This window comes from Corvus brachyrhynchos, unplaced genomic scaffold (genome assembly GCF_000691975.1).
Source record: "Corvus brachyrhynchos isolate BGI_N302 unplaced genomic scaffold, ASM69197v1 scaffold216, whole genome shotgun sequence".
NCBI classification, from domain to species: domain Eukaryota; kingdom Metazoa; phylum Chordata; class Aves; order Passeriformes; family Corvidae; genus Corvus; species Corvus brachyrhynchos.
The window spans coordinates 346,031-356,366 of record NW_008238443.1 but is presented as its reverse complement, the minus strand read 5'-3'; the positions used below and the strand labels follow the sequence as shown (position 1 = coordinate 356,366).

At 47.0% G+C, this 10,336-nt stretch overlaps 1 protein-coding gene across 1 annotated transcript in view; it reads right to left on the bottom strand.

Annotated features, from left to right (window-relative positions):
• TMEM246 (transmembrane protein 246) overlaps positions 1-10,336 on the bottom strand; it is a 14,763-nt gene that overhangs the window by 3,879 nt on the left and 548 nt on the right. The window contains exon 2 of the mRNA XM_017736641.1: positions 7-954. Within this exon, the coding sequence (XP_017592130.1) occupies positions 7-853 (847 nt within the window). The 5' untranslated portion in view covers positions 854-954. The remainder of the gene's footprint in view (positions 1-6; positions 955-10,336) is intronic.

The following is a 10,336-nucleotide window of genomic DNA, read 5'->3' as shown; positions in this document are numbered from 1 at the left end:
CCCGGCAGTATGCACAGGTCAGCACCGGCCCCAGGAACATGCCCAGGCCCAGCCATTCCAGGATCCTCATGGGCTCGGGGTTGAAGTAGCGCTGGAGCCTCTCGGGATGGTACAGCTTGAAGTAGAGAGCGTCTCTGAGGTAGGGCTTGGAGAACCGGGCCGAGAAGAGGTGCTGCAAGACAGAAAATATCTCCTCCTCTGGCACGGCATCATCTTCCACGAGGAGGATGTACTCTGGGCTGTACACCAACAGCGACTGCTCGAGGCAGAAGACGTAGTCCTGCTTCTCCTTCTCGAACTGGTTCAGGCTGGGGTCAGGGTTCTCTCCAGCTCTGTCACGACTGACCATAGGAAAGAAGCTGCTCAGCAGCCTGACATCCTGATGGCTGCTGGGGTCTGACTCCACGTTACAGAGGAGCATGCGGTGGCTCTGGCAACGCGCACCACATTTCTGGAGGAGGCGGTGGAACTGGGAGACCACTTGCAAGACGTAGTGGAAATCATTCCGCCTCTGCACAGTGATAATGGTGATCAGCAGCAAGGGCTGGAAGGCGTCACTGCCAGAGGCCTCGGAGGCGTTTGGCATCTGCATCTTCTCAAAGTAACGGAGGGCATCCTGGCCCTCCTGCTGGTTCTGCTCCAGGAACTCCTGGCTCATGGGGTTCAGGTGCCAGCGCCGCAGGTAGAAGTAAGAGTGGAGGAGCCGGTGGCAGATCAAAGGTGCCAGCACACCAAAAGTCACCACAGTCAGGGTGAGAAGATGGATGAAAGGGCTGGACCAACGGCACCACTTCCCCCAGAGCTGCCAGGCTTGGGGTAACATAACTCCTGCAGAAGGAGGGCACTCCTGCATCCTTCATGCCTTCAATCCTTCACTTCCAATGCATCCTTCGCCCTGGACTGCAGGGTTATCACTGAGGCCATTGCTGCCAAACCTGCACAAGTTGTCCAAGCCTAGAACGGAAGGAAAAAGGATGGTTACTGAAATAGCTACTGACAGAGAAAATTGAAAGCGGGGGGCTAGTCACTGAGTAAGCTAAAATACAAGGCCCCTGTGGAGTCCCTTGGGGTGGAGGCATCACTGAAAAGTCCTGGGAGGCTGAGAATAGATGAGACAAATTTAGTTTCCAGTAAAGTGCCCCTAAGGCCTTTTCAGCAAGTAGGAGCTCTGATCTGAGTTGGAAAGGACTTTGTGTGTTTGTTACTGTGCTTCAAACGTAACAACAGGCCAGGTGGATGCAGGATGTGTGGAAATCCCTTTCTTTTTAAGGCACAGAACTCAGGTACCACTGTCTGGTCACAGTGCCATAGCAATGTTTAGATCACAGCCAAGAAGCAAAGCCAGATCTCTTGTATCTTAGTCTAGCACATATTTGAGAGACAAACTTTTACCTCTTTGGAGTCACACATGCTTCCCTCCTGCTGCTCGCACACTTGCAAATGTGTGTTTTTCCACACTCTTCCCCAGAGCCTGAAGCCAGATAACAAAGACACCAATTTACTTCACTGAGGGCCTGTGTATGCTAAGGGTAATGTGTGTGTCTGTCTTTTTCTCTCCGATGTCTTGTCCTTGCTAGACCCTGTGAAATACATGGGCACGGCAACATTAACATGTTGTAATTTACCCATTGACTCATATTTCTTATGTAAAAGTATGCAATTTGGAAGTATATGCCTTGAATTTTAAACTGAAGTATTCATATAAATATGTAATATTTTTTGTGTACACATTCACTTTAAGCAAATACTCACTTCCACAAAAGTTAGATTTTGCCATATCTGCTTCTCTGGCTACCCTGAACACCTCACAGCCTGGGTGACAGAAGTTTACCCAAAATCTGGGCAGTTAGACTGTTCAGATGAATTCTCTTATGTCAGTAGTCTCACTTTTAAATCTGCTGTTTCGTTTTCCCTTTAGTTTCCTATTCCCTCTCCCTAAGAACTGAGTTACTCATGTTCCCCTCACTGAGGTAACTGAATGTGCACTGGGTGTTCAGTGCACAGTTTCTCCAATTCTTAACCTTCTGCCTTCATCAAGTTCTGATCATCAAATGGTGGTTCCAGACCAAAATGTTATTCTTTGTCCTTTTCTACACTGTCATCTGAAGCCTAAGCAAAGTTGGGTGGATGGAAAAAAATCATGGCTTTCCTCCTCTGTCTCAGAAAAATGGATCTTGTACAAGAAAAGATTTTGAGGACACAGAGCAGGGTCTGGCTCTGGGGATACTTCAAAACTGCTTTCTTTAGAGTGGTCACAGATTTGCTGTTTTTACCATTAGGAGAACTTATTCCCATTTCCATATGGGAATGTGACAACCGTCTGTGAAACGCCTTTTAACAAGATTAATGCAAAAGATACCAGAGTTATTCCAAATATTTGTTAGAGAACAGGCAGTTCATGCTGTGAGATCTCAAACCATCCTCAGAGAGACAGTGGCATCAGTGTTGTGCTTTCTTAGGGCTCAAGACAAGATTTAGAGTAATTAAACAGAGAACAGATTTACAGGCTGATGAATTAGAATCTTCAGTTTCTTCCCTTATAGCTTTCTTTTTCTTTCTGGTTACACAATCCCGTTTCACAAACACTGCATTGAATTGCATCAGTGAACCTTGTAAAGGCCTTAAAGGTGATGGCTGCACTTCAGCTGCTAGATCCAAGTCCTGAGGATTCACGATGTGAAGACCTGAAATCCATCAGATGCAAAGATCTGGCATTTAAATGCATTTATTCGTACAAAATCTTGGCCTTTCCAGCTAACCTGTCACAAGCATTAAGAGAACACAAAAATGCAGAATCATATTCTACAGCTCATGCTGTTGAGCCTTGTCTTGATACGAGCATCATTGTGGGCACTGTATCTGAGCCAGCCTCCAAACTTGAAAGTGAGGACCACAGTGGGGAAAAGGAGATGAAGGAAAACCAGAAGGTGCTTTAGTTCTCAGGGAGTAAAGAAGTTTACTTTCCTCTGCCAGCTATGCTGAAGCTCTGAGCTACAAAACCTATGAGCTGGCAGTGAGCTCTTGGGATATACATGAAAGCACTAATAATAATTCTTTGAGCATTTCTTCATTAATAATTCTTGGAGTAACCTGGTCTAGTAAGTGGCATCTGGCAGGGAGGTTGGAACTAGCTGGTCTTTAAGGTCCCTTCCAACCCAAACCATCCTGTGATTCTGTGATGATAATGCTCACCCAAGGAGAGGCCTCCTTCCCTCACACCATTGTCTACTGAAGAGGAAAAAACCAAGTGTCCTGTCCTCCCCGCTGGCCAGCAGAGCTGGGAGGGCCACAACCTCATGAGATGAATCAAACAAGTTCTCACTTGACGTCTTGCCCTTCTGCAACCCGTGTTGTTCAAGGGTCATGTCCCACGTCCCTGCAGGTGGACTCGCACTGAGTCCCAAAGGCTGACAGTGCTTGGAAAGTGGTGCGGGGACTCCACCTGCTGGTGTCCCAGCTCCCGGCTCAGGGCAGGGTCGGTGAGGTGCATGTGGGCACCACCCTCTCTGGAGGTACCTCCTGGCTCCAGCTTCCCCTGGAAAAGCACACAGGACTGGAAGGCACCCATGCAGGTCACTGTGTCGTAGTTCCAAACGTTATGACTTAACCCCAGCTTCACTTCACGAGTAACAGAATTCAAGATCTTAGAGCTCTTATTCTGGCTCTGCAACTCAGGGAGCCTCAAGGAAACAGTGATCCCACATAGACACTACTGCTTCTCTTCACATCTTCCTCTGCTGCCTGAGATGTTCACACTCCCATTGACAGCCACACTCTGTCACTCTATTTGCAGAGGAAGAGGCTGTTTTCAGTGGGCAGTGAAATAACCACAGAGGCTAAAAATGGTCATGCATGTATCAAAGTAGGTCAAATACTGTCATTAATGTAAAAAACAAGCTGAAGAATCTAGAAGAGAGGGAACAGACTGACCTCCTTCCCACCTTTTGTCTGTATCACTGGGAACCTGATAGTTCAAGATATAGGTAAAAATTTTCTTCTACAGAGGTGAAGCTTGCTCTTATCTGCAGGATTTGAATCCAGAGTTTCTGCTCAGGCTGTTTTCTAGCCATTAGGATGGTTCTGACTTCAGGTAAGAGACTCTGTTCTTCAGAAGCTGTTTGTACTATCATTTTAACTTTTTTCCCTTCCTAGGGGGAAAATCATCTTGTTTGTTCTTCAGGTAAGTGGCATTTCAGACAGAAAAAAAAAAAAAATGAAGTATGATGAGAAAAGCAAGAATCAGATTTGGATTTTATAGTGCCTTTAAAACCCCCACTTTATTAAACTGAATAGTAACTACTTTGCAACCATATAAATTCTTGCAGTGGAGGGCAGATTTATACATACTCTATGTAGAACTGAGCTATTGCTTAAACACAACTAGAAGCTGTGGTGATGTAAAGCTGTAGGTTTGGCTTGTTTTTTTTCTTAGATACTCATGATGAAGATTCCTTCCAGAAACACCTGATTCCAAATCTGTATCACATCTTCATCAGTCCCCTAATTACTTGGCTGAATTACACTGTTCAGGAAAGGTCACCTCTTCGCACACTGAGGAAGAGTAGAAGAATTAGTAATGTACTCTTTGGGGTGCAGAGCACTGTCTGCTGTGCTTGTGCTTTAAGAGAGAAAGCTGATTTTCTGTCGTTCCAAACTCCTCTCCACAGAGAGGTGTTCCTGGAACAAAGTTTCCTGCATGTTTCAACACTGAAAAATTTTAGGTTCCTGGATAGCTAATGTAAGAGAGAGCATCTGCCTTCTACTTCCTGCTCCATGAGATAAGGACACAAGTGTTCCTGTACTATTACAATATTAAATGATTCCTTTTTGCCTATCTACAGATCTTCCAGGTCAGTGGGAAAAGCCATTTCTTTCCTAACATAAAAACAGCTGGATGAAGTTCATGTGGTCAGAGCCATAGAATCATCTCTGAGAAACAAAGGCAGGCTCTTGGAAAATGTCATGGGCTGTCACAGTCCCCGGCTGGGCCACAGCAGTGGTGGGAGTAATGGTGCTCACATGAGTGGTACCTTTCACTTGTGTGTTGATCCTATAGCAGCACCCCAAGCTGAAACCTTTGTGTGAAAAGCTTTTCTATGTCCCAGCCTAACACCATGCAGATGAGCTGCCAGCTCAGGACCAGCTCCTCTGCTGATGAACCCTCTCTGCAGAGACAAGGCCTTTGTCATACTGTGACAAACATCCTGCTCGAATCTGAGGAAGCCGATGGAGGCTTCCCAAGGAGCCATAGAGATCTCCTCCTGTAACATACATGCTGACAAGAATGTACAGATATCCTCAAATTCGGAAACCTGAGGTCTCTGCCAAGAGCTGATCCCTATTACTGGGCCAGATGGCCAGCTTTTCTCATCTGCAATTCCTCTTGTTTTCAGACAGCTTTTAGTAGGTCAGGTGCCAGATAATATTTCTGCAATGTGTCGGGCCCGCCTTGACAACAGCAGTGTCCAGTAGAAGCCAAGCATCCACGGATCTGACCACTGCACTTCGGTGCCAAACTGGGAGTGGGGCTCTCTAGAAAACACAAACCATCCCAGCAAGAGCTGTGCTGCTAAATTTTGCCCATCTCCTCTTGCTTAACTTACTGCTCTGCTGAATTGTTAAACTGAGGCATCAAGGGTTTTTGCAAATCTTTGGTCTATTACTTCTGACTGACTTTGGAGAGCTTTTTCAAGTGACTTTCCCAAGGTAGTTGCTTGTATGGTAGCTATTTGTTGAGGGCTGCCAATTTTGCTGCAGGCTTCTATCATTTGTGGTAGGGTAGGCTCCTGTTCAGGTAGACTTCGAATGACTTTTCTACATTCTTCACTGGCATTTGCATATGCAAGGTTGCGAAGTGCTCGGGCTCCATCATCCTCACTGCAGGCTTCTATCATTTGTGGTAGGGTAGGCTCCTGTTCAGGTAAGACTTCGAATGACTTTTCTACATTCTTCACTGGCATTTGCATATGCAAGGTTGCGAAGTGCTCGGGCTCCATCATCCTCACACTGCCTTTCCAAGGCTTGTGTCAGGCGATCGATGAATGCTCTATAGGGTTCTAATGGGCCCTGCTCTACTAATGTAGAAGTCCCTTCTGGGGTCCCCACCAGTTGTGTCAATAAAAAAGCTTTGCAGGCTGCTTTTTTTATTCAGAGGAACCTTAATGGTAAGAGACCAGTAGTTGTTCTTTGTATTTTACTGGCAGGTACCAAATATATCTCTCACCTCAAGCACTGCTGAAAGCAATTGTCATTATGTTGTTTGTAGATGATGAGTGCCATCTATCTCTTATCAGATAAAATAAGCCAGACAAAGATCAGGGATGCTGCACTTAATCTCTCAGCTCCCTTAGAACTTTTGTTTCTTATGATCTGTGTACTAAAGGTGTAATACTGCTGCAGTTAACAGATTAATGACAGCTTGAAGTGTGGGAGAAGTGGCTAGAGAGGGGCAGAGGACCTGGCCCTTTGCAAAAGTTATGTGGTGCATGAGATAGAAATTGAAGGCACTGCTGTCTGTTTTGATCTGCCATTCCTCAGGGCCTGTCAGTGAACATGCAGACCTTTTCTGTCCAAGGAGATGGAATTTAAGCACTATTGGAAGAGTAAATTCCAATAGTAGAGTAAAGAGCACTATTGCAGGGTGTAACCTTGTTCAGTTAGGTAACACCAGAAACTGCAGAATTAAACCTTGAATGTCAATTTAGTGATAATCTGGATGGCTATTCTCATTGGACTGTTGTTAACTTTTACAGGTTGTTCATAAATCCCTAGAAATCCATGAGGCACAGTTTGAAAGCTACGGAATTAAGAAAGGAGGGACATGGATGTGGCAGCTGAATGATACTTTCCCCATTTCATTCGAACTAAGAGGATAAGACTGCCACCAGTGAAAGAGGCTGTGAACTCAATATGTATTAATTACAGTTACTTCCCCAACTTCTGTCCTGTTTCTCATGTGTATTAATTTTCCTCTGCCACATGAACTTGAACAGAGCCCATTTCACCTGGCTGCCTCCCTGCAGGGCAATCCCACGGGAAAGCAATGCTCCCTCTGTTGCTACCAAGCAGTCAGGTAGATCACATGAAGTGGGAGTGGAGAGCAGCCTGGAGAAGAGTTCTGCAAGGTAATAGCTAAACACAGAGACTTAAGGCAATGAATTTTGTGAGGAGCTCTCTGTGATTTTGGTAGGTGTGGCAGGTGGTTGAGGTGCCCCAAGAGAACCAGGGCTTGTGATCACGAGGTTGCTCCTATCTGTCTGTAGAGGGACCCATCCACTCGGTCCTCCTGGTGGGGTGGCCTGTGGCAGACCCCCGCAATAAGGTCACCTGTCCCTATCCTCTCTTAATCCTGACCCATCATCTCTTGGACAGCTCCTCATCCATCCCTGGGCAGAGCTGCATTCACTCCAGCTGGTCACTGACATAGAGGGTGACCCCTCCTCATCTCCCCCACCTGCCCTTGCTAAAGATTCCGTATCCTTCCATTCCACCACTGCAGTCACAGGAGCCAGCCCAGCACATTGCCATGATGCCAAGAAGTTGGCAGCCCTGCAGGTGTGCCTGCGACTCCAGCTCCCCCTGTTCATTCCCCATGCCTTTACACAGAGGCAGGTATGTTGCACTCTGATGAAGGCAAAGTAGTGGCTGGAGTGGCTGGAATTCCTTTGTGCTGCCATTCAGGTCTCCTGCTGACCTGTGATCCCTCCCCATCTTCTGGGCATCTCTTGCTAGCTCAAAGGATTGGGATGGGCTGATGTTCTCCTCCTCCAGCAACTTTAAATTAAGGCCCTCACCAACTTGGCAAGCCTGTCACTGAAATTACTCCTCTGTGTGAGAAGAACCCCAGCAGTCCCAACAGGTTTCTCCAAGTACATCCTCTGGTCCAAGCTGGACCCCTGGCTGTGGCACCAGTCCTGCAACCATTTGTTGGTTTGCCAGATTTCAAACGCCCTTCCCTTGGACTGGAAAGGTTGGCAAAAAACTACCTGTGCTCCAGAAGATGGTGAAGGGATTGGAGCATCTCTCCTATGAGGAACGGCTGAGGGAACTGGGGCTGCCCAGCCTCGAGAGGAGATGGCTGAGAGGGGACCTGATCCATGTCTGTCAGTGTCTGCAGGGAGAGGTCGGGGGATGGACCCATGTGGGGCCCAGCAGTGGGACAAGAGGATCAGGCAGGAACTGATGCCTGGGAAGCTCCACCTGAAGATGAGGAAGAACTTCTCCCCCGTGCAGTGACCAAGCACTGAACAGACTGCCCAGACAGGCTGTGGAGTCCCCCTCACTGGAGATATTCCAGAACCTGGACACAATCCTGTGCAATGGGCCCTCGAATGACCCTGCGGAAGCAGGGAGGTGGGACCAGATGACCCACTGTGGTGCCTTCCACGCTGACCCATTCTGTGACTGTGCCAGGCCTGTCTTTCCAGGAATTCAGGTGTCTAGGCCATGCCTCACAGGAGCTAAAGGTACCAGCCCGAGCTGGGATTAGACAAAACTGGAGCTGCTACAGCTGCACCCCTGCACCTTCACCAAAGAAGTGTTGGCTACAACTCGGTCACCGTGGGCTGGAGATTCCTGTGGCCCCTGTGAGCCCACAGAGCTCTCCTGTATGGCCTGGCGGAGATCTCCCCGTGAGCAGGGACATTGCTCAGGGACACTCCTGGAGGCTGAGATCCCCTTACCCAGCACCCGATGTCTATAGTGAGGTAACACATTTTGCATTAAACCTAAATGTATATTATATGTTCATGACATTTATATATCCAGCTATAGGTTTAGGTTTAGAAGTGGAGTAAGTAGCAGAGTCTAATAATGGTTTAAATCGTTGTTGAGATCATCAACTAAAACATGGTTCAATTACCATTTCATTACAGCTTAATTATTAATTATTGTTAAATCATTGTTAAACACTGTTATCATTCAGTTATTCCTTAATCACCATTTGCAATTTATTTACATTAAATAATTGATTAAATATCACTTGATCATAGAATCATTAATAAATCTTTTTTGTTATCTTCACAATGACATGGGAAGGATCTATGGGGGAGATGGACAGAAAAGGAAACAGATGTGGTGATGGCTGCTAACACTGCAGATGTTGTAGCTTTACTGTTGTTTGTTTATGACTGTGGAGAATAAAGCACAGGAATAAGGAAATAGAAGAATTGTGAACAAAGGCTGTTGATGACAAGGCTGTAAATTTCCAGTTGGGACAGGTCTATGTAACAATCAAAATGGAAAACTGTACAAGGCAACAACCAGAGTACTGTGATTCAAACCTCTGTTTGAAAGAAAAATGTTTAGTCATGCTGATAAAAAGCATTCCTCTTTGAAGAGACTCTACTACTGTTAAACTACTGACTTCTCTCTATTCACCACTTCTGCCTGAGGAATACACCTGCTTCCGCCCCTCCCCCTGCACCGGATGAACCAGAGCATTTATCCTGCACAGGAGGGCGTGGTGAATGGCATGCCCTGGTTCTGGGGGATACTGGTGGTCTGCTTGAGCCCCAAGGGGAGAACAGGAGGTAAATGCAGGAGCTGAAAAATAATCTGTGGTATAATTAGTAATGCCCTTGTTGGACAGACAAGAAAGCAGCAAATTTCACATGTGCAGGAGGGTGTTTCTCCTGGCTTTTGTGCTTGCAAATGCTTGCTGAACCTGATGTGCCTTCATGGTTGCCTTTATATTTATGGTTGTACATAAATGATTTTCTCAGCGACTGCAGGAGAGAAGCCAGCCCAGGAACCTGTAGTGTACATCAGCATAGTTTCATGTTCTGCTGCATCGCAGCACAACTGCAGATCTCCTCAACAGCCTTTGATTGTAACGTCAGCAACTTCGGCCATTGGGTTTCTTAGGTGCTCCTCGTGCCCTTCGGGAGAGCTGCCAGGTAGCACAAGGTGACCCGTAAAGCACTGGGATTAATAGCAGTTACCTCAGTGTGATAGTCAAAGAGGAGAGGGCGTTAGATAAGAAAAGCTGATCCCACCTCCACTCTCTGCCCTCCCTGCAGGACAGCAGGCACAGATGGCATTTCAGTGTGCCCAGTCCTCAGCTCCTTGCCCGGACTTCAGACCAGAGAGATTCTGGCCACGCTTCTACCTCGGGCGGGGGCTCCTTTGGGTGGCACCAAGCACAGGACAGAAGCTGGCTGGCTTTTCCCCGTTCCCTTAAGAGTTCCACTTATCTTCCCTCAGGGAAGGGCCGTTTCTTGAGGCCCGGCCAGGCTCCGGCCACTTGTCCTCCAGCTCATCACCACGTACAGGCACATCCCCGGAGCAAGCACAGAAACATCGCCTCGATCCCTGGAGGTTTCCACTTCCCTGCTGG